Source organism: Ostrinia nubilalis, chromosome 9, assembly GCF_963855985.1.
Source record: "Ostrinia nubilalis chromosome 9, ilOstNubi1.1, whole genome shotgun sequence".
In the NCBI taxonomy this organism is placed as follows: domain Eukaryota; kingdom Metazoa; phylum Arthropoda; class Insecta; order Lepidoptera; family Crambidae; genus Ostrinia; species Ostrinia nubilalis.
This window is the reverse complement of record NC_087096.1, coordinates 16,895,428-16,919,373: the sequence shown is the minus strand read 5'-3', so window position 1 is coordinate 16,919,373 and position 23,946 is coordinate 16,895,428. Positions and strand designations below refer to the sequence as shown.

General features: G+C 37.2%; 1 protein-coding gene across 3 annotated transcripts; it reads right to left on the bottom strand.

Annotated features, from left to right (window-relative positions):
* Positions 1-11: 11 nt before the first annotated feature.
* On the bottom strand, positions 12-23,723 carry LOC135074752 (cytochrome P450 9e2-like). Of its 3 annotated transcripts, none has more exons than XM_063969124.1 (11): positions 22,347-23,723; positions 14,915-15,125; positions 14,104-14,264; positions 13,622-13,759; positions 8,805-9,004; positions 6,823-6,958; positions 5,970-6,062; positions 4,523-4,744; positions 3,388-3,488; positions 2,124-2,292; positions 12-1,288 (listed from the first exon to the last, which is right to left on the bottom strand). In XM_063969124.1, the coding sequence occupies exons 2-11, from the start codon at positions 15,112-15,114 to the stop codon at positions 1,119-1,121; spliced, it is 1,590 nt and encodes a 529-aa protein (XP_063825194.1). In that variant the 5' UTR covers positions 15,115-15,125; positions 22,347-23,723; the 3' UTR covers positions 12-1,118. The 3 variants fall into 3 exon arrangements, with proteins under 3 accessions (XP_063825194.1, XP_063825193.1, XP_063825192.1); XM_063969123.1 differs by lacking the exon at positions 22,347-23,723 and adding an exon at positions 17,362-17,461; XM_063969122.1 differs by lacking the exon at positions 22,347-23,723 and adding an exon at positions 15,846-15,984.
* Between the last annotated feature and the right edge of the window lie 223 nt (positions 23,724-23,946).

The following is a 23,946-nucleotide window of genomic DNA, read 5'->3' as shown; positions in this document are numbered from 1 at the left end:
AATAACTTGCATCACACTAATAATATCGTTTATTTCTCACAATCACCACCACCACCATCATACAATAATAATATCACGTTAACAACATTGATAGAATTTAACACCTTTATCTTAATGTCTTTACTGTAAATAAGATCTAATTAATAACTATAAAATATCATCAATAGGTACCCTAAGCACGAATAAATATCGTTCCCGTTATAGTAATGGTAATCGATTATTTTGTATGAAAACCAGAACAGCGCAGCTGCGATCTTTTAAGATAAAACGATTACTATACGATTACGAGAGTTAATTTCGTGCTTAGGGTACCGAATACCTATATTTTGTACGCAGAGCCGCGGAGGAATCTAATTATATCTATTATTAGTACCAATTATCTATCATCTATGCAATCGCAATAAGAAGTCATTTGAATGTTAAATAGGTCGTGTAGGTGGTTCCGTACGCTCATTAAATCAGAATAGGTATTCTAACTCATATTGATTTATTTATGATTGTGCATTCCTTACATCAAAACAATAAATGTTAAACATAATGCCAATAAAAGGGGGTTTACATAAATCATTACAACCACACATACCTAAATAAAACCAAAAATAATGTTTCAGATAATAATGCTCGGTTATCTTTTAATGAGACGAGAAGACAAAAAAAGTATGGGTCATCACTTCCTGATAACATTTTAGAAAGTTTACGCAATTTAAACTACTGATAAACTGAAGGTTGCTTTGTTACATTGGAAGAATATCTGTTTGAGGTATTTGAAGTAGAATACTAAGAGTTGTGAAAAATAGCGTGATATATCTTTCTCACCAGTGAGTGCAACTCCTGTATAATCAGGATCTACAGTTTGGAGTCCAATGACTTGAGTAGTCCCAGATACTACCGTCTCGGAGGTAGGAGTAATACGAAATATACTTTCTTGTAATATCGGACTTCACTCCGTTGCACAGCGGCAGACAGATAATACTAACCGGTCAATATGGAATTGGGGGAGGCTCATGTTCTCGGTCTTGGCTTAGGGTCTCCTCTGGCTGAAATGATGATGGTACACCACTAACCATTACATACGATATCTATTGTTCTATTCTCTTCTATCTTAATCCTTAAGCTTATTATCGTTGGCGCATCTTGATCCTGAGCCAGAATCCGCCACTCATCTTCATATCCAGGCTGCCAGCCGCCAGGCGGCCCGGCACACAGCTCTTGCTGCACAAGGATACTTCCAGGGTCTTCAGCAGCTGGTACACCATGACCTTGACCTCGCACAGGGCGAACCGTGACCCTGGATGAGGAAGATAAATTGTAGGTATTTCGAGCTCAATGACCAATAACGATCAAAGGTAAAGATAATTATTTACATAAATATGTGTGAAAACATATTACAGAGCAACATGATTTGGTCTTACAGTTTTAACAGGTGAGTTGGTTGTTGACTAAGGTTTTTGCACCAACTTACTTTAACCGTAACTATAATAATAACCTGTGCATTATACAGGGTGTTTGGCGGAAGGTTAGACAAACTTCGAGGGTGTATAGGTAAGGTCATTTTAAGAATACAAGTTCACTTATTTGACCCTAAGTGAGCTACTTTTTTTTAATTGATATTTTTGTATTTATTTATTTTTTTCCAATATTTGACCTTATTATTGTTTTAAACTTTCATGGTCTCTAACATAATGATTATTACTGACGCGACAGAATTGTACCTTAATTTTGAGTTTCTGATATTTCGGCACTGTTGCAAGCGCCATGGTCACAGAGTAACCGAAATAATATCGGAATCTCATAATTAATGTACATGGTAGCAATCCCGTCAGTAATAATATTTATACCCTGTGCATTTTTATGGAGTTTGCAAGATTTTTAAAGTTTGTTAAAAGTTAAAGTAAAATGGTGCAACTCAGCCTACTAACACCAAAAATATATTTCAGTATTGCAATATTGTCACACATGTTCTGATAAATAAAAATATCTTTATCTATCTTTATCTTTATCAGTCTATACTTCAGCACTTTAAAGATACAAAATATAGATTTTATTTTCATGATAAGTAATTTATACTGAGTTGTTTGTCTGTCATTCAACTTGGGTATGAATTCTTTAATTATAACTCTTACCAATACAGTTTCGAGGGCCGACTCCAAATGGCATGTATGTGAAGGGTTTGATTTTGTGACGATTTTCCACTGAGAAGCGTTCAGGATCAAACTTTTCCGGGTTTGGGAAGTACTGCGGGTCCCGATGGAAAGACCACACTGGGATAGTAAGAACTTCGTCCTTTTTTACCTGAAAAAAAAATCACTAAAGTAAAGCGCAGCTTTGGTCTAGTAATTATTGTTCTATAGAATACTAGCGGCCGCCCGCGACTTCGTACGCGTGGATCCTGTTTTACCCCCTTTTCCCGAATTTTCTTTGCTATAAACCTCACGGAGCCCGAGACCTTTCCAACGAATGCAAAACCGTGGAAATCGGTTCGTGCGTTCTGGAGTTATAGCGTCAGGGAGGAAAACCCGACTTATTTTTATATAGTAGATTAATTTTATAGTCCCGTTATCCCTTTATGGTAAGTACATAGGCTAAATACGCTTGTGCTACGAATGGGTTCACCACAATAGTCCAGCGATGGTGGAGTTCGAATCCGCGTTCCTTGGATCTCGAGTCAGCCAGTCGGAACCTTTCATCATTGAGTTATCGTGGCTTCGTTCGTTTCAGCCAAATGATGTCTATGCACTGCTGGACAAAGGCCTCCCCCAAGGATTTCCATAACGACCGGTCATGCGCTGCCCGCATCCAGGCTCTTCCCGCGACCTTCACCAGATCGTCGGTTCACCTAGTGGAAGCCTAAGCCTGCCCACATCCCCTACGTCTTCCGGCTACATCGTTTAAGCCGAAATACGTCCACTGCTGGACAAAGGCCTCCCCCAAGAATTTCCACGAAGACCGATCCTGCGCCGCTCGCATCCAGGCACCTCCCGCGACCTTCACCAGATCGTCGGTCCAACTAGTGGGAGGCCTGCCCACGCTACGTCTTCCGGCTTGTGGTCGCCACTCAAGAACTTTTCTGCCCCAGCGGCCATCAGCTCTTCGAGCTATGTGCCCCGCCCACTGCCACTTTATTTTAGCGATTCTGCGGGCTATGTCAGTCACTCTGGTTCTCCTGCGGATCTCCTCATTTCTGATTAGATCACGTAGGTAGACTCCGAGCATAGCACGCTCCATCGCCCTTTGGGTGACCTTGGGCCTTTTTATGAGGCCCATAGTAAGTGACTTAATTATCATGAATTTAATTATGGCTTTCTTTTCTAAACCTTTCCACCTTTTGTGTGTTTACTTTAAATGTTTGCCACCATTGCCAACTGGCAGCACAAGTAATGAGCTCACCACAAAGTCTTCCGTGGCGTGCTTGTTGGGTCTCCCAGCGTTGTAGTCCTTCACGCACACCCTGTCGATCATCGCTGCAGCGGGCCACATACGCAGAGTTTCTGGAAACGTCGTTAATAATAATAATAATAAATCATTTATTTGCCAGAATACGGTTACAAATGGTTATAAAAAGAGAAGTTTCCAACATATTCTTTCGTTACGATGTGCAAATATTACAAAAAATACGGTTATGTTTTTAATATTAAAAAGTAGTATCATTATTAATTGAATGTCATGCAAATGTCAGAAAATGATTATGAATTATTGAAATAGCACAAACATTATTACATTAGATTCATACAATGTCAATGATACGACATAATGTCATATTTTAAGAAATTTTTAGATGTCAAGTACAAAATGTCAAAAAGATTTTTCTGTCAGGAATTCATTGACTGTGTAATACATCTTTTGTTTTAAGAATTCTAATAAATTATTTCTAAATTTAGTAAATGTCAATGTTTTAATATCTTCGGGTAATTTATTAAATATTTTTATTGCCATACAATAAACATTCCATAAAATTCGTTAAATGTGGACTCGTCATCATAATCATCATCATCGTTTTAGCTAAAGGACGTCTACTGCTGAACATAGGCCTCCCCCTGCTTTCCATGTTGATCGAATGTTATCGAAATGTGGACTCACAAAAAATATTTTTAGGAATCAGGAGACCAAGTAGATGCTCATCTTTTTGCCTATAGCTCTAAAAATCTGCTAGATGTTGAAACGGTAGATTAGAACAGCAATATGTAAACATCCATATCTACATAAGAGTGGAGGAAAAACGAATAATACGAAACTACTTTTATCTTGTGACTTTTTTGTCCCCAGTTGTTACTGAGGACCAAACCTTGGTGTGCCACCATAGGCTTTTGATAGTTAATTCGATTCATGTCTTATTTTGGCAGCAGGTCAAAAGCAGGGAATAATTTATTTTTAGGCTCAAGATGATTACCTATATTGTATTTTTAAAGATTTGTGGGTGAAGACGAGACTGTAGCAGTTCTCTGTGGATTACTAATGATCTAATATTATTTAGATAATCACTAACTGTGCAATAGCTCAAATTAATGCTCAAAATAGAACTAACCACAAACCACCATATCCAAGTACGTCATCTTCTGTATGGACTCGAACTTGAACTGTCCTTCGTTCTGCGCCTCGTTCTCTCTGATCTCCTCCACCAGTTTGTCCTGGACCTCAGGGTTGGCGGCAAGTTCATGCAGCAGGAAGGACAGCTCGGTGGACACCGTCACGAAGCCGGCGATCAGGAACAACACCGCTTGGGACACCAAGTCTGAATCGCTCCAATCTAAAACGGGTGGTGTTTTTTTAAATTTCTTATTTCAAGTAAGATAAAGGTCTAACCAGGCCTGTTCATCTCCGCGAGTTTACATCAAAAACAAAACACGCACGATGGCCCACCTACAGGATACTATTCGACAAGGCCTCACATACGAGCGAACATTGACTCACGCACGCGTATTCTTGTGTATGATGGAAGAAAATAAAGAAAATGGTGTACTAAATATGTGCAGTAAAAACACAGAATGTACTTTTTTAAGTTGCCTCAAGACACTGAGAGGTAAATAAGTAGTTATTATTCATGATAATTCATGCTAAATCATGTATTTCCTCCGCCATTTTCCGCAGTTTGGCACCTCACGTCACATCATTTTACCGAAGTCAGCCCTATAGCTTCGGCGCAGTGCCGATCACTGACGTTTGTCAACAAAATGGTGCTTGACTCTTGAGACAGGCTAAATTACACCATATTGTTAATGACATTGAGCATACATTTTTTTAAATACCTCCGCGAAATAAAACTTCTGTACGTAGTACTTATTATTATTCTGTGGTCTACCTCTTGACAGTGAGTGGCTGAAGTATGGGAGCAGCACGGAAGGGATGACATTGACACATTATGACGTCACAGAGCATACAAATCCGAAGGAGATCTGCCGGGCTAAGATGCGCGCCGTGATATACTCTTATCGACGTCAAAATGTATGGGCGAAATCGATAAAATGGCGTGCTATCCGCTTATCGCGGCGCGCATCCTAGGCCTACTAAAGTCACACAGACGTTTGACATCTCAAAAGCACCCTCTCGTGCTGTTCCCATACCTCAAAGTCAAAGTCAAAGTCAAAATTTCTTTATTTGTATAGACTATTAAATATTTCTTACAAATCGTCAAATATTTTGCTCTTTTTCTCTTAAGGAGCCTCTACATGTCTCATAATCTTTTTACCCTACCAGCGCTTCGAGACCAACATTTGGCAAGTGCTGAGAAGAAGCGCCGCAACAAACTCAGTCACCACTATCTGCCGGTTAATATAAATAAATAGAAAAAGCAGTAATAGGTAGGTACATTTTGATTCAGGAGCAGTTCACTGAATTTACGACGCATTCTTGTATGGTGTATCTTATAAGAATGGGTATACGAAATTGCGTGGTATATTAAACAAGCATTGACTGAGTTAGGTAAGCGTTAAACCTATAGAACAAAATAAAGTATAGATTCATTTGTTTCTTACCAGTTACTGCATGTTTCTTTGTAACAGCTGAATCCACAACACTTGCATATCCAGCAGCAGTTTCAGTTACATTATTGTCATAAACCAGTCGCCCTGTGAAATTAATTTTATTTAAATTAGTACCCATAAAGCCGGTCTGACCAAGTGTATTACCTAAGACTATAAACATGGATGTTTTGACATCGATACATCTTTATTTAGCAATTATTTCAGATTCACTAAGCTTCGTTTTCATAATTTGGTAGTTACAGACCAAGGCTGGCCATACCCAGGCACGCCAAGTCTAAGAAATTTTGCTCATCTGGAAAAACTGTTGGCCCGGCCTTGCTAAAAAACTCAGTAAAACTCATTTATTTCTGTAAGTAGGCTTTAAAAAAGCACTTTTACACGTCCCAGTATTAACCCTACCACTGCTTCAGGACAATAAATGGGCCAGTGCTGAGAAGAAGCAGCGCAAGAAACTCAGACACTATTGTCAGCCTCTTTTTCAAAGGTTTACAGGTTTTCAAAATACATAGTTATAAATATTTATGCGAGCTAGGCAGTTACGCATCCCAAACATTTTTATCTTTTAAATAATCATCGACTTTATAGTAGCCCTTTTTCATTAAGGTACTTTTAATATGTGCTTTGAATTTATGAATGGGTAGTTCTACAACAGTTTGTGGTAATTTATTAAATAATTTAATACATTTCCCCATAAATGAATTCCCAATCATATGCAGTCTGAAATTTGGAACGGCAAGTTTATTTTTATATAATAGACCTCCACCACCATTTTGAGTTACATTGTCAACATAAATGCAATTGCGGTCAAATGCCTGCATAAAAAAAATGATTTTATGGACTTTACCCTTCTTCGCTTCCATGAGGAGGTGAATCATGTCGTTCCTGACGATGCTGTGCCTCTCCCGCTGGCTCATGGAGCCGAGGACCACGGTGCTGAAGAACTCGGCGAGGGAAGCCGGCAGTAGCGACACTTTCAGAAACTGTAATCATAAAAAGATCTATACTTATAATAAATCTGTAGAGGTCAATTCTGTACATGAAATATATTTTCAAAATAACTATCAGGGGGTGATAAGTGATCGATACTGATGCCTAAAATGCAATCAGTAAAATTTTTGTCTGTCTGTCTGTCTGTCTGTCTGTCCGTCTGTATGTTCCTTATAGAAACAAAAACTACTCGACGGATTTTAACGAAACTTGGTACAATTATTCTTCATACACCTGGGCAGGTTATAGTTTACTTAGGAATTCTCACGGGAACAGGAATTAGCGGGAAAATCCTTTTGTATGAAAAATCTAAACGCTTAACGGAAGTTAGACGCTTGAAATTTGGCATGTAGGTACCTTAGTAAACTCAAAGCTTAGTTACAACAAGGAATTCCCGAAATTCCCATAGGAATTAGCGGGAAAATCCTTTTGTATGAAAAATCTAAACCGCTTAAGTAGACCTGAAGTGATGCAGTGACCGCGCGCTCTCCGCCCTCTATCTCGAAAACGGTTTACCGTATAAAAAAAGTTTTTGAACAAAATTTGTAGAGAATTTAGTATTCTACAATATCCCAACTAATATTATAAATGCGAAAGTAACTCTGTCTGTCTGTCTGTCTGTCTGTCTGTCTGTCTGTTACGCTTTCCCGCTTAAACCTCGCAACCGATTTTGATGAAATTTGGCATAGAGATAGTTTGAGTCCCGGGAAAGAACATAGGATAGTTTTTATCCCGGTTTTTGAAACAGGGACGCGCGCGATAAAGTTTTTCTGTGACAGACAAAATTCCACGCGGGCGAAGCCGCGGGCGGAAAGCTAGTTGATAATAAATACAAATAGCAAAAAACCCATAGGAAATGAGATATTTCTAAAAAAAGCGCAAAAAACCGATTTTTGTGACCGTTGACCTTGAAATTTAATAGTTGCTTACACCCTACCATATGTAGGTTTTGAGACAACTTTTAGGGTGTCAATATACACGTATTTACAGACTTACAGCTGGGTATCTAGAATTCCGAGGTGAACTTACTATAATGACTGGACTACTATGTGCCCCGCCTACTGCCACTTGATTTTAGAATCGAATCAGAATTAGCGTGATTGAATCAGAAATGAGGAGATCCGCAGGAGAACCTATACTTTTTAGTAATTCTGCGACATAGCTCGCAGAATTACTAAAATCAAGTGAGTGGTTTATGTTGGCTTAAAGTTTGCCAGGGACACAGAATAATATTAAGTACTCCAGGGACTATTCCTACCATTTCGTAAGACGTTTAGTCACCAAAATACCTAGTCAATTAAAATTTTACTTTTTATAAGAGATCGAAGAGCTGGATTTTGTGTGATGAAAAGTATTATAACGTCTTCAGTCTGAAAACTCGGTTTATTAATTTCGAAGCTACTAAATTTCTAATTATACAGCAAATTGAAAACTAACTCAATTTTAGATCTAGTTTGAAGTAATTTAATGAACTTGGGACTTGTGGGGAGTTTATTTGGTTATTGAAATGCTTAAGTATGTAAATAAATTTTCTGCAAAATGGGATTATTAAGGCCTATTGTAATGCCTCTGTAGAAGTGAATCGTTTTCAATCATTCAATGAGGGCTAACGTTTTAGCGCTCACCAGTTAGCGCCACTGGTAGAGTAAGGTCCTGTCACTTGCTAGTAGCGAAGACAGTGGCCCCAACTGGTGAGCGCTAAAGTGGTACGAGGACTATCGCATTTGCACTCATCAAGATGGCGCCACTGTAGAGTAAGGTCCTGTCCATCGCCAGGGGTGCCAACTGTTAAGTATAAAAACGATAGCCCTCATTGATTACAATTAAGTGTAAACCTACCTTCATTAGGTTTGGCAAAGACCTAAACCCGATAACCTTCATGAACCTCGAGAAGGTGAAGCTGGTGACGTCACGGGCCTTCTTGTAGAACTCGTTGTCCATGGACATGGAGTTGACGCGCAGCCCGAAGGCGCACGTCGCGATGACGTCATTGGCGAAGCGGGACGTCAGTTCCTTGACGTCGATGTCGATGTAGCCTTCTGTAGTTTAAAGAATAAAATAAATAACTCCATAGACAGTTTGACACCATACCCCAATAATTCGAAACCACAACTGTTTTAAAAAGACTCTTCATTCTGGTCTTAAAAACCTAATTTATTTTAAACTAGCTGACCCGGCGAACTTTGTTCCGCCTTAATGGCAATAAATAAGCAGACTTTTTTTTTTAATTTCGAACGGGATAAAAAGTATCCTATGTCCTTCTCCTGGCTCTAAACTACCTCCCTGACAATTTTCAGCTAAATCGGTTCAGCCGTTCTTGAGTTATAAGCGAAGTAACTAACACGACTTTCTTTTATATATATAAGATTACCTGTAAAGGACATTGTCAGAAACCGCCTAAAAAACCGCCCAAAAACATTAACCCATCATAATTATTTTCTATTTTTTTTAATACATTAAGCACCCTTTCATTCTAATGGACACTTAAGCATTGAAAAATTAAATAAATAAGTCTTTTAACGTTTATTCTATAATACTATTACAACTTCCGGACGTTTTGGTGCGTGGCATGGTCTAAAACCTATCAAGTTCCATAATTTTTGCCGATAAAATCTGTACGAGGCATTACCGTACTTTATTGCTGGGAGTCCATGTATAGTGATGTTCCTGCGGCCATCATAGACAATAAAATATCGATTTTGAAAATAAAATAAATCGATTAAACTGCTTTGAAGACTAGATTTGCGTTAAAAGCTAAAAAGATATTGACACTATTACAAGAAGCTATCTAAAGTGTCCAACTGGTCGAAGGTCGTAAATAAAATAAAAATAATTAGGACCATAAACTGATATTCATGGTATCATAACTGTAAAAGTGTCAGAATCCGATGTTGAATCCAATGCCAGTTGAAGTGTGAGAAACATATATATTTTTTTTTTATGTGACAGGAGGCAAATGAGCAGACGGATCACCTGATATCAACCTAGTATAGTTGCCAGTCTCTCATAATCTATGCCAATGAGGGTTTTCGCGATTGAAAAATCCGCCAGATGGCAATACGTAGACGTGAGGTCCAAATGCTGCATGATTGGTTATTTTTGACATGACATTGACAGATATCCACCAATCATGCAGCATTTGGACCTCGCGTCTACGTATTGCCATCTCGCGGATTTTTCAATCGCGAAAACCCTCATTCATAGCACATGTATAATAATAGACCAAATGAACTTTTATAGATTGTGAAAGAGAAGATAAAGATTTTATTATTTTATTAAAATCTTGCCACGAGGTAGTTTTTCAGTAGAAACCAGGATTGGATAATCGCTACAGGCAAGTATCAGAACATTTTATAAATATTTTTAATCGATTATATCCATGTGAATCGTTTTAATAAATTGTCATTTTACTTTTTCAATTAAAACTTTTTCAATCCCTAGTCTTGTCAAACTGTCATAATGTCAACAAATTATAAATGTCACGTCAGTTGACTCAATTTCAGTCTTCTGTGCGTTTATTGTATTTTTATTTCAATGAAATAGTGCTAAAGGGTTAGTACTAAAACTGAAAGCCTTTTTTCAGAAAGAAAACCAATGTGGTGCCCTTATTATTCATGCTGTTTGAAAGTTACAAGTCAGTGATACAGAGTTGCCGACATTATAACTCCGTAGTGATACCATACCAAAGAAGAAGTTTTCCTAAACACTTGTGTTGTTTTTATATGTGATCGAATAAAAAGGATTAATTCTACTGCTCAAATGGAATAACTTATCCCAAGAGACCGAATATAAAAAAAACCTCTCCATAGAAATTATCACCATCACGAGGATGTGAATTTTTTTGAGAATTTGATATTGGTCCTGTAAGAAAAGTAGTTGTATTTCAGTAGTAGAATCAACCCTTCTTGTTTCATCAGCAAGAGTAACTATAAAAACGCCCTGTAGGTAGGTATTATTAAGCTGAAGAGTTTGTTTAGTGTCAAAGACTGTCACACAGTGTAACTTAAATTGGCATATTATGATAATGAACATAAAAACTTAAATAAATATTTATGTTAATATTTTTTCTATTTATTTATTTTCCCAAAGCTTCACAGTGACAGCTGAAACAGCAATACTGTTAACAAAAAAGTAAAACTAAACTTGGAACAAACTGTTACAAATATGAGGGGTTTAATATTTTACAAATTAAAATAAAACCGCATGTTGCTTTACTTTCTCGTATAGGTAATAAATGTAATTAATGGCTAGATTATTAATGTTACTTTGTTACCCTCAATAGTGAGGAAATCTTATAAAATGGTAACCCTGATTTTTATTGTCATTCAAGTGCTCTTTCTTCGCATAGGCTTCTGTGATTTGGCCAAGGGCCACACACATTGCGATAACATTATGCGACATTGATTTGACAGCAGCGGAGTGAAGTCTTGCGACTATGCAAAATGATACCCTGTAATCGTAGCGCATACAGACATAGACTGGGCGGGGCACATAGCTCGTAGAGCTGATGGCCGCTGGGGCAGGAAAGTTCTTGAGTGGCGACCACGAGCCGAAAGACGTAGCGTGGGCAGGCCTCCCACTAGGTGGACCGACGATCTGGTGAAGGTCGCGGGAGGTGCCTGTATGCGAGCGGTGCAGGATCGGTCTTCGTGGAAATCCTTGGGGGAGGCCTTTGTCCAGCAGTGGACGTCTTTTCGGCTGAAACGAACGAACGAACGATACGTATTACCACTATTTACCAGACATTACTATTTATTGCATACTCGCCGGATTACACGTAGGAGCACGCGCGTAACAGCTTCGGCCTTGCATTATTATAAGATCTTGTTCCGCCCTTTTACGAACTTCCTCCGTGAGGATATCCCCGCCGAATTCTATGATGAACCTATCAAAAGTCATATTCTGCAATGTCAACCCACCACAAGGTGGACCGACGACCTGATAAAGGTAGCGGGAAGGCGCTGGATGCAGGCCGCTACCAACCGTGCGATGTGGAAGTCATTGGAGGAGGCCTATGTTCAGTAGTGGACGTCCTGTGGCTGAAATGATGATGATGATGAAGAAATGAATGAAAATGACAAATCTTCGCACGTGTATAATACCGTGCCAAAGTAATCATATAATTTTGGCACCTTAATAACTATTGCCGTTTTTGTTGTAAAGATCATGCAGCGCTACTTGCGGATATTATTGGAAAGAAAACTATGTGGGCTCTAGATCTGAAGCCGCTTTAACGAACACGAAGTGCTCATACAATGCGGCGTATTTTCTTCCAGTCTTTAGTCAGGACTTTAGTCGAATTAAAACCCCGGTTGAACGTGATATAGCCGCACTAGAATACGATGCTTTTTTGCATAATCGCAAGACTTCGTTCCGGTGTCGACCGAATGTTATCATGATGTATGTGGCCCAGGGGTTACCGTAGCCGCTAAGGTTTGAAACTTCTTGCTTAAAATATTGTAGTCTTTGGCATAGACTACGATGGTAGTCATGGAGATAGGAGTTTGTTATCTCGTGTCAGATGTAAATGGTGAAAAGAAAACTCATGATTCGTGGTATTTTTATGTAATATGTAGGTATTTTATAAAAGTGGAACCCCGAGTGATCTCCAAAACCCATTCTATTATTATATACGATTCGGCTTCGATATCTATAATACAATAGGAGTTTATTTCATGTGTCAGATGACAAGGGTGGAAACAACCTACGATTCATGTTGTTTATTTACGTGCAATATGTGGGCATATTGTAAAAGTGGAATGCCGAGTTGTATTTCTAAAACTTGTTCTATTATTTTATACTATTTGGCTGCGACTCGGCGTGACGACAATACAAAACATTTTTCGCGAATCGGTGTTCATACATTCACACAATACATTAGACGCCATGTTGTCATAAACGACATATTATAAAATCGCTGTGATTTAATATTCTTAATCATTAATTTTATGGCAAGTGTCCATCAGGAATCATTGTTCTTACACACAGAATCGTATTATTTCGCTTTCGGGTAGTAATATGTCAAAATTGTTGGTTCTTTAGGCGAACAATGTATGGAGAACGAACATTGTCCTTTCGATTTTTGTTCGAATTGTAATTGAAAAAAGTAGTTTAATTGGGTTGACAAAATAGTGACGTCACTTGCTTGTAGTGCCATACAAAATCTATGGGAGAGTTTCGTTTTGACGGTTTTAAAAAGTACGTCTATTGACTGGTGGTGTCAACATGTCTATTATATTATGACACGCAGAGTGAGCTAAGCTCTCATTCACCGTTTAACAGAACATATAATTTACTAGTGACCCGCCCCGGCTTCGCACGGGTGCTAAGTATACAATATAAACCTTCCTCTTCAATCACTCTTAGCTAATTAAAAAAAACCGCATCAAAATCCATTGCGTAGTTTTAAAGATCTAAGCATACAATACATAGGGACCGATAGCGGAAAGCGATTTTGTTCTATACTATGTAGTGATTTGTGGTTAAACTATGTCAGATTAGAAGTCTGTTTGAAAAATTATAAGCATTTTAAATTAAAAGTCGTATATCTTCTAAACCCTATAGTGGAAATCAAGATCTCCAATAATGTGAGTTTCTGTTGCTTTAATTTCATTACAAAGTAAGTAGATATACACAATTATTAAGGAATTTATTACCTTGAGTGTCTTCAATTTTTCTCGTAAGCTCTTCATTCATTTTGACCGCAACATCCACCATGAAAGGGACCATCAGCTTTATCTTGGAGCTGGTGAAAGCTGGACTGAGAGTCGATCTCATCGCTTTCCATTCGTCGCCTGAATTTTGTAAAATTAACAATTTTATTTAGTCCTCATTGAAGAGAAGAGATACCAACACAGTTACGGTCTAAGGCTGAGTTACACCATCTTATTTTAACTTCGACAAATGTCAAAAATCTGTCATACTCCATACAAAAAGCACCGGTTATTGTTACGGTTAAAATAAGGTGGTGCAACTCAGCCTTAGATTATTTTCTTGTCAACTTTAGAGTCTCTTGGAAGTTTTGCTACTGATTTTGCAATTGGCGCTTCTATTGAATATCAAGAGCATAAAGCAATCCAAACTTTTATGGTAACGATAATTCAGGACAGGGAAATTACATAAATAAATTTAATGTAACCTTTCAAAAGCAACAAATTTCTCCCAAAGACTGGGTCGTCGGGGTCTCCAAAAGCCCGTCGATCCACGAAGTACTCGAAGTCTTTCACAGCGATGCACTTCAGCAGTTCGGGGTCTCGCACCAGCAACATGGGGTTGAGGAACTCGTAGTGACCCACGATTCTGAAACATTGAGTAAAGCACAATATTAATAAAAAATTGGCCAAGTACGTGTCGTGCCACGCGCAGTGTAAGTTTCCGTAGTTGTCCGTCGTTACCACAATATATTTCAGAAGCAAGCAATTACTTCATCTAAAGTCACTTTTCATATTTCTTCTAAGGAATTTTTACAGGTTAAGAAATTTTATAATACATGAGTCAAACGACAATTACTCTTAAACTAACTGATCTATCTTAACCGCTATAGTTGTCCTTGAAAGTTCATAAAAAACACTATAATCATGAATTTTTTCAGATTTTTCAAGCCAACAGTTTAGTTTTTAGAGGGGGGGCTTGGTGCGGTGCCTTAGCTGGCACCGCACCAAGCGCGCCTGCAGCTCTTGCAGGTACATCACTAGGAAAGCGATCAGCACCGTCACCCATATGGTCCATCAACTCACCTGTCCCGTGGAAATGCTTGGTAGCTCCTCTGTAAGGCAGCAGTGACGTGTTCCTACTTCCTTCCTAAGCACCACGCCGCCCATGTGTCCCAGCACTGGCAACGCCGGCAGCTATCTTAACTGGCGCCACACCAGTCGTGCCTGCAGCCCTCGCAAGTATAGCACAAGGGAAGCGATCAGCACTGTCACCCATATTATGGTCCCTCAACTCACTTATCCTGAGGGAAGGCTTGGTAACTCCTCCGCAGGGCGGCAGTGACGTGTTCCTTCCTAAGCACCACGCCGCTCATGTGTCCCAGAAGTGGTACCACTGGCAGCTGACTCAGCTGGCGCCGCACCAAGCGCGCCTGTAGATCTCGCAGGTATAGCACCAGGGAAGCAATGAGGACTGTCACCCATATTAGGAGCAACATCTTCGGTTATCCTGAAATATAGTAAGGAAGATCTGAGTGAGGAAAATGTAACTAAATGATGCAATTTATCTCTTTTAAAAATCCAATATTTTTTCTCAGAGCATGCTCTGAACTGACCTCAAAGTGCTTTTGGTGAAGTCCTGTTGTCCCCCCTGCTTGGTCCCCCTGGGGGAGCCAACAGGATTTCGAAATACTGTTGTCCCCCCTGGCTAGGGGAGACAACAGGACTGGATTTTTAATCAATAATTTGAGGACTGTTGTCCCCCCTGGCAAACATTATTTAAAAGCCATAAATTTTTATAACATTTAAGAAGGACTGGAGTACCTGAATGAATGCCAAATTGCCAAACTGAATACTCGTACCTAAACGTATGTCAATTAATAATTATCATTAAAAATATAAGTTCTGCATTTATAACATTAGCTGGTAGCTAGTAGATAAGCTTCTACTCTGTTTAGGTGTTTTGGTATTAATACAAATTGTTGAAATACTCAAACATACATAATACGAATACTCAATGACTCATTCTCAGTCAATGCAGGTTTGAACACGAATCTATTCCTCAATTCAATTGTATTATTAGAAAGCAACTACTTATAATGTTATGTTTATAAAGTAAATAAATTAAGACAGAAAAACTTCATAAAGATTGAGCTGACAATGTGGCTCTGCGAATAGTATCAATACATTATAATATTTGATCAAAGCAACTGCGTATTTGTTTACCAACCTTTTAACCTCTAATAACGTGTTTAAATTATCACTGAGTATACACAGAGCGCATATAAACCAAACTTCAGAGCTCTAGCTAGTATTTGACAACACTTCATATAGTCGATATCAGCCACATTATCTATATTTGAATTATTTTTTGATAACAGACGCGGAATTAACTTGACTTCGCACAACGATCCTTTGCGAGTAACTACAACTAAGTATAGTCATAGTCATAGTCATTTTATTCCATAAACAATAACATTATCGTATTGGAAATATTACAAAAAAACATGAAAAATTAAAAAAACATCAACCAATATAAATTCACAAATTATACAACACGGCATAAAACTTTAAGGAAGCATTTAACAAAATGATATACTTTTTATCATATAAATAATCCTCAAATACAATAATAACATTTCTACAATAACAAAGACTTATGCTTATCTCTAAATTTATTAAAATTATAAATAGTTTTAAACTGGCAAGGCATTAAATAGCTTAATTGCTTGGTATCTTACACAGTGACTAGCGAAATTTAGTTGCTATAGCAATTTGTTCGTTTTTTGCGTGTGAGTTCTCTCTGTGTTCTGGCTTCATTTGACTCAAACTTGTACAAGTGTTTTATTAAATAGGTTGACAAGGTAAAAATATACAATGACGGGACAGTAAAAATACCTAACGTTGCAAAATGTGGTTTACATGACTCTATTTGAGGAATGCGTTTCATGGTGCGGATAGCTCGCTTCTGTAAAATGCTGCTGAAATATTATATTTATAACTATTTCCCCAGAACATAATACCTACTATACCGGAGTTTAGATTCAATAAGTGCAAAGTAAACCAATTTGAGCTGATCTAAAGTTATTTCATCTCGTAATAGGTTACAGCTGCCTACTCGATGAGTACCTAAGACTGCGTGGACGGTCTGTAGTGCACTCAGATAAGGGCTTGGTTCTCAAAATAACAAGTAACTAATGCCCGTTTTCACGATCAACCCCTAATTTTTAAGTGTCCCCTATGAAAACAAAATTCCTGTTATGTGTTACCATAGGGGTCACTTAAAAATTAGACATTGATGGTGAAAACGGTCATAAGTCTACAATGTTAAAAACGGAATCTCCTTATTTGTCGTACACCTAAAGTTGTGACTCTAGACTGAAATAATTAAATGAAATTCTATAAGTATTTCGAGTTTTTTCATCTGTAATGCAGATAAATAAAATGCAGTAGGTATACAGAATCTGTATACCTACAGAAACCTAATGTATTAAGTTCTATAGGTACATCTTACTTTCCACTTACATTTATAGAAAAAAAATATTCAATATGTGTAGCACATTGTTTAACAACCTTCCATACAATATAAAAACTATGGATTACAAGCTATTTAAAATAAAATTGACTGAATGGCTAGTTATGTGAATTTATGGATTATAAAAAGATAACAATGTAATAAATTGACTAAAGTAATGTAGTGATATAATTTAATGTTATGTTAATAAAGAGTGCACCTGCTGACTTACCACTTGACAAAATGTATTTGCACACCGGCGTGTAGGTTGAATACTTGTACTAACATTTTTTGTAAGAACTTATAACCTGTATTCTGGCAACTCACGCTTCTTATCTTCTTATCTTGCTGAATCAAGATGATTAAGCCAATATTTACGTCAAACGAAAATCTAACAAGTTGTTAAAAAACAAAACAATCAAGGATAGATAACTCAAAGTCGTTCACTTGTAAAATACTCGTGTAATTGTGAACGTCAGAATGGCGGGTGTATGGTCACAGAATTGAATAATATAAATATGAATTTTTAATACCTGAGATGTACCTTGGTGTACCTTTAGTTATTAATTTTGTACCTCCCTAAAACGGGAACAATTACAATTACAAAATGAGCCGCCAACCTGATATCAGGTTGGCGGGTGTATGCTGAAATTGGACGAAACAGGTAAGTTATGGTATTCTAATATTTATCAATATTTAGTACCTGAGATGTACCTCACAAATATATTAATACGAACCAAATGCGACGAATAATTAACGAGAAAATCGATACGAAAAATTTGATGTCCACCATTTTTTTGATGGCCACCAATTCTTATAACAAGTTAGAAAGTTGATACTGACACAGATAATACATACCGTAGTATTTTTTAAGTCTGTTTTTTATGACACGCACACTTTTGCATTTGCCAATGCCATTAATTTGCTAAAATCAAAAAGTTAGTATTGATAGTAGCGCCCTCCTGTAAATGTCATAAATAAGGTTGTCCAACGTGCCAACATTCGGAACTAATAATCGGGACATAGTCTTCTTCTTCTAATATTTTTTTTTTCTTCTTTTCATCGCTTCTTCTTCATCTTCTATTCTTCTTCTCATTTTCTTCTGTTTCTCTTCTTTGTTTCTTCCTCTTCTTCTTCTTCATCTTCTCACGTTCTTCTTCTTATTATTATCTTTTTATTTTTTTTGCCTTATATCTTTTTATTCTTTTCTCATCTTTTTATTTTTTCGTCTTATTTCTTCTTATTTTACAAATCAGAGAAACAGAAGAAGGACAGGAGAGGAAAAAAAGAAGAGAATAAAATTTGAAGAAGAGGAAGACGATGTCTCGATTATTAGTTCCGATTGTTGTCACGTTGGACAACCTTATATTTTATGACATTTACAGGAGGGCGCTACTATCAACACTAACTTTTTGATTTTAGCAAATTAATGGCGTTGGCAAATGCAAAAGTGTGCGTGTCATAAAAAACAGACTTTAAAAATACTACGGTATGTATTATCTGTGTCGGTATCAACTTTCTAACTTCTTATAAAAAATGGTGGCCATCAAAAAAAAGGTGGACATCAAATTTTTCGTATTGATTTTCTCCATAATTATTCGTCGCATTTGGTTCATATTCATTATTTGTGAGGTACATCTCAGGTACTAAATAATGATAAATATTAGAAAACCATAACTTACCTGTTTCGTCCAATTTCAGCATACACCCGCCAACCTGATATCAGGTTGGCGGCTCATTTTGCAATCGTAATTGCTCCCATCTTAGAGAAGTACAAAATAAATAACTAAAGGTACACCAAGGTACACCTCAGGTATTAATTAATCGTATTTATTTTGTTAATTTCTATGATCATACACCCGCCATTCTGACGTTCACGTGTAATTGATTAAAAAGCTTTGAAATTTTTTTCGTGCTAGAATGTCTCCTCGAACATTAAGTATCACATTCACCCCCCATTCTTGCATCATTGGGATCGGATCCAGTGCGTGGTCTAAAATACTTGAATCCTCATCTTCATTTTATTATTTATGCCATATTAGTAAGGATTTTAAACTCTAGATATTCAATCAAAATGCCTCAAGAAATGAATTGAAATCGTCAAATCTTAACCAATTCTACTTAATCCAAGTTTGTTTCGCGGCAATTTCACAGGTAGGTAAGTTTGCTAATAGAATTGATTGGAATTTAAGTTTTTTAAGGCTGATTTGCACCACCTCATTTTAACCGCAACATTGACAATAATCGGTGCTTTTTGTATGGAGTTTGACAGATTTTTGACGTTTGTCAAAGTTAAAGTAAGATGGTGCAACTCAGCCTAAGTAAGGTTCTTTTTATTCTGTGACTATGGTAACGTCAGAAGCAGTGGTTCGGCTTTTGACTGACAACCACGGACCAGCAGAGCATGTAAGTAGGCATGTCTCCCACTTGGTGGACTAACGATCTGGTGAAGGTCGCGGCAAGTATCTGGATGCGGGCGGCGCAGGACTGGTCTTTGTGGAAATCCTTGGGGGAGACCTTTGTCCAGCGGTGGACGTCATTCGGCTGAAACGAACGAACCTAATAGCCGTTTCTAAGATCACTGGCATTGTGTAGAGTTATAAGGTTTTATTTCCAACGTAAACAGATTTAAAGGTATGTTACGCAAAATAAACGGCGTTCATTATGTCATTACGTTATTGTCCAAACTGGCCGCAGTAACCTTGGCCCTAACATTGGATCGTAACTGGTCGTAATATTAGTAGTCTTCACCATGCAAAAATAAAGTTGACTTACTTTGCCACTATTATTATTTTGTATCCCTATCATTGAAATAAATAAATAACATAATATATTAAGGTATTGAACTACACAATTTTTTAATCAAATTAGCGCCGATTCTATTAATAAAATGTCGTAGTCACTGTTACAACACACAAATTACAAAAATACCTACTAGATAATAGAAATATTAAGAAGATAATAATTATCATTAAGGCAATTGACACCCAACTGATATCTACACACTGCAGCACTGGTATTTAGCGATTTGCTAGAACGATTAATACGAGGTGAACTCAAAAAAAAATCCTGTTATTATTTCTATGATATGTCTTTTAAACGCAGCGTAGGACGTCCACCCACCGACGACCTGATGAAGGTAGCAAGAAGGCACTGGATGCAGGCCGTTACCAACCGTGCGATGTGGAAATCATTGGGAGGACATCCTTTGTCCAGCAGTGGACGCAATTTTCTTTCACATTTTCAATTGAAAGAAAAGTAAGCGCCTATGACTTGCGGCAGGCGGCGCAGCTCCTCCGATGAAGTTGATAAATGACGCGGAGGTGATCCGCCGTAATCTCCGTCAATGCGTTCCGTAATTTTTCACCTTTTTGTATCTTTTAATCCTGCGTCGTAATGAACGAATGAACGAACGAACGGAACGACTGCTTAATGAACCAGGAATTTGGGATTTCGGAGCGGAGACTTTATGGCGCGGATTTTATGTAAGGATTTTAGGAGTTTTTTAGTGATCTGGTTAAGGGAAGGATCTTTGGTTGAAAGTGGCAAAGGAAGGCAATATGGAATAGAATCAAAATAAAATCATAAAAATCAGTTTATTTTGTTTTTGATTAGCAAAGGCATAGTTAAGTTTTATAGCTATGCTTGGTATAAAAATATTTTTAAAAGTCTAAAGTTTTATTCAAAGCCTTAAAACTAATTTACTATAACTTAAATTGCTCCGATTTATCTAATTTAGATATTTATTTATGTAAGCTAAGTATTTGTTACACTATGACATTAAAAACTATCGTATTTTAATTATCTCAATAATAATATTATCTTAAGAATCTAATGAACTCCTACTTATTTACACGTATAGTCCAGTCAATGAATGCTTTAACGACGTAATATCTAAAGAACCGTTTGAGGTATATTTATGAAATTTTAAGCTGATGTTTATCTTGCAAGTCTCAACACATGAGCCAAATTTGAAGTGTTAATGCATAGTAGTTTTTGAGTGATGAGGGAGTCAAAAGTGGCTCCAAGTGGATCGTCTAAATATACGCACGGTGCAGTCCCCTCCCTGGAACTGGGCTTAACATGCTCCCGCATGTCTAGAATATTAGCTCAATGTTGATTTAGTCGATTTTATCCTGATGGGAACATGTAAGACAAAAATCAAATTTCCAATATTACAGACCTTCTAGAGCAGATGCCGTGAAAACTATACAAAATATAGAAAAACTCAACTATCTCACTTGTAGCAAATTGAATAAGCTTTTTTTGGTTCATAGTAGTAATGTCACTAGGACGCATAGTTTCCGAGGATTAAGTGAAAAACCGAAAAGTGGTACCTTAAAACTTTTGCTATGTTCACCTCCTAACTAGCCTAAATAAAGTCCCGAAGTCAAAAATTGTGTTCCACGGTTTTCCATCTATAATGCTTTATTGACTGGACTCTACTGGACTATAGTCTTTTTCACGTAAGATGATTCGTATGACGTTTCGAGTTTGAAAGTTATAGAGATGTCACATAACTAAACCATAGCGATTTATCTATCGATTTTTTTCTAAGAGTTAGTAAAACCTACTTTTAGAGAAATATTTTGTATAGGTGTTATTAACAAAAAACATGTTTTTTTAATTACAAATATTATTGTAACATTTTTTTATTGATAATATTCAAATTCCATAGACTTCATGTTCAAAAAAACGATTCCTAAAAAGTACTGGTTCTATTTCTTTAAATTAAAAACTATTAATTTATTTTCAATGCGTTTATTAAAGTCAACAATCAAAAATAAAGTTGATTTTTGTGATGTTTTTAATAACTAAGTATTCACTGCAATCGATTAATGAACCGCGGAAATAATCGATTTTGTTATAGGTACAACAAATACCCAAGCACTAAATCTATTCCGTTTCACACATTGCGTACATTAAATAAAAAATATTTTTACATCGTATTTAATTAAAATATTATCAATAGACTCAGATTTTACTATATATTTCAAGACAAGTAGTTAATTTTTTTTTATTATATTGCTAATAAAATACAAATATTTTTTCAAGAATATTCTGCGTATGTAGTATGCGTAATATGGATAACCTTGAAGTGTCATACGGATCATCTTAGGTGAAAAAGACTATAGTAACGTTTTATCAAACTTGAATGTAAACACAAATGAACAAAATCCTATGTTATTAGTAAGTAAGTACCTATAGGGTACGTACTTGGTAGATGTGTCTCCAGGTACATGTATACGAAAAGAAATCCGATATCAATTTCACTGCATTTATTCACCACACAGCGAGCAGGTAAACAGTCACAATACCAATACAAACGTTAAAAGTTTAAATACAGAAGGAGTAGATATAATGACGAGCGTGCAAAAATACTAGACCGATCGCGAACGGTGCTACTGAAATCGAGCTGCGCGTGCGCGTCTCGAACGAGTTGCGGAGTTCCACTGGCCTGGCCTTTACACCGGAAATTACCCAAGTCAAGTCAAAAAAACCGGCCAAGTGCGAGTCGGACTCGCACACCGAGGGTTCCGCCGTACAAACGAAGCGGTTTACAATTTATGACGTAATCAAATTACTTACTAGATATCGTAGTAGTCTTTAAATTTTGATTCCGTTGCGAGTAGTGGCGAATTTCAAAATATGCGGTATGATTATAGGTAGGTACCTACCTCAGCGTATTGAATTTTTGAGTTGATTTAGAATTTTTCACAGTTTAGAGGCAATTAGATTTAAGATGTGTTTGATATGAATTTCAACTTTAATATCTCTACGCTTTCATGCGAAAAAGGCTAGGTACTAAGTTTATAATTATTAAAAAAACATTTTATGTCATGTAAGCAAAATTAATATTTTAATATTTTATGTAACTTCAAATTTATCATTTTCGCAATTTTTCCTTTATCTGTACTATATAACGTTGCTTCGTGCCGAATTTCAAGATTCTGAGTTCACGGGAAGTACCTTGTAGGTTTTGATTCCCTAGCGTGTGACGGAAATTCGTTTAAGGTGTCGGTATAAACTGCTGTATCTTTTGATCGCGTTAACTTAGAAGTTTGATTTTTCACTGCTTAAAGGGACAATAGATCTAGGTATTTGGTATAAATTTCAATTTGATACCTTTATTCGTTCGTGAAAAATAAGGTAGTAAGTTTCTTTTTATTAAAATATTTTTATTATATTATATAACTAAAAAAATTAGATTTTCGCAATTTTTCCTATATTTGCATTATATGACAATGCTTCATGTCAACAAGATTCTGAGTTTTCGGGAAGTATCCTGTAGGTTTTGATTCCTTTGCGAGTGTCGAAAATTTGTTGAAAATATCGACATAATTGGCTGTATCTTTTGATTGGCTTGGCTTAGAAGTTTGATATTTTCACAGCTTAAAGGGACAATAGACCTGAGTATTTCATGTAAATTTCAGCTTGATACGTCCACGCGTTCTTGAGATAAAGGGTCTTGACAGACAGACAGACGGACAACAAAGTGATCCTATAAGGGTTCCGTTTTTTCCTTTTGAGGTACGGAACCCTAAAAACAGTGGGGTGGGGCAGTGGCGGCGTAGCATGGGTTGGCACCCGGGGCGATCACCCCCCCCCCCCCCCGTCACAAGTCCTATGACACCCCCTGGTACCCCCCCAGGATTTTGGGGTTACCTACCGATTCGAAGATTGGACATAGACCGCAGATTTGCCCCCCCCCCCTTACGCCGCTACTGGGGTGGGGATGAAAAATGAATGAATTTCATCCCCACTCCGCTGTTTTTTTGACTTGACTCGGCTAATTTCCGCGTAGTGTAGGCGGGCT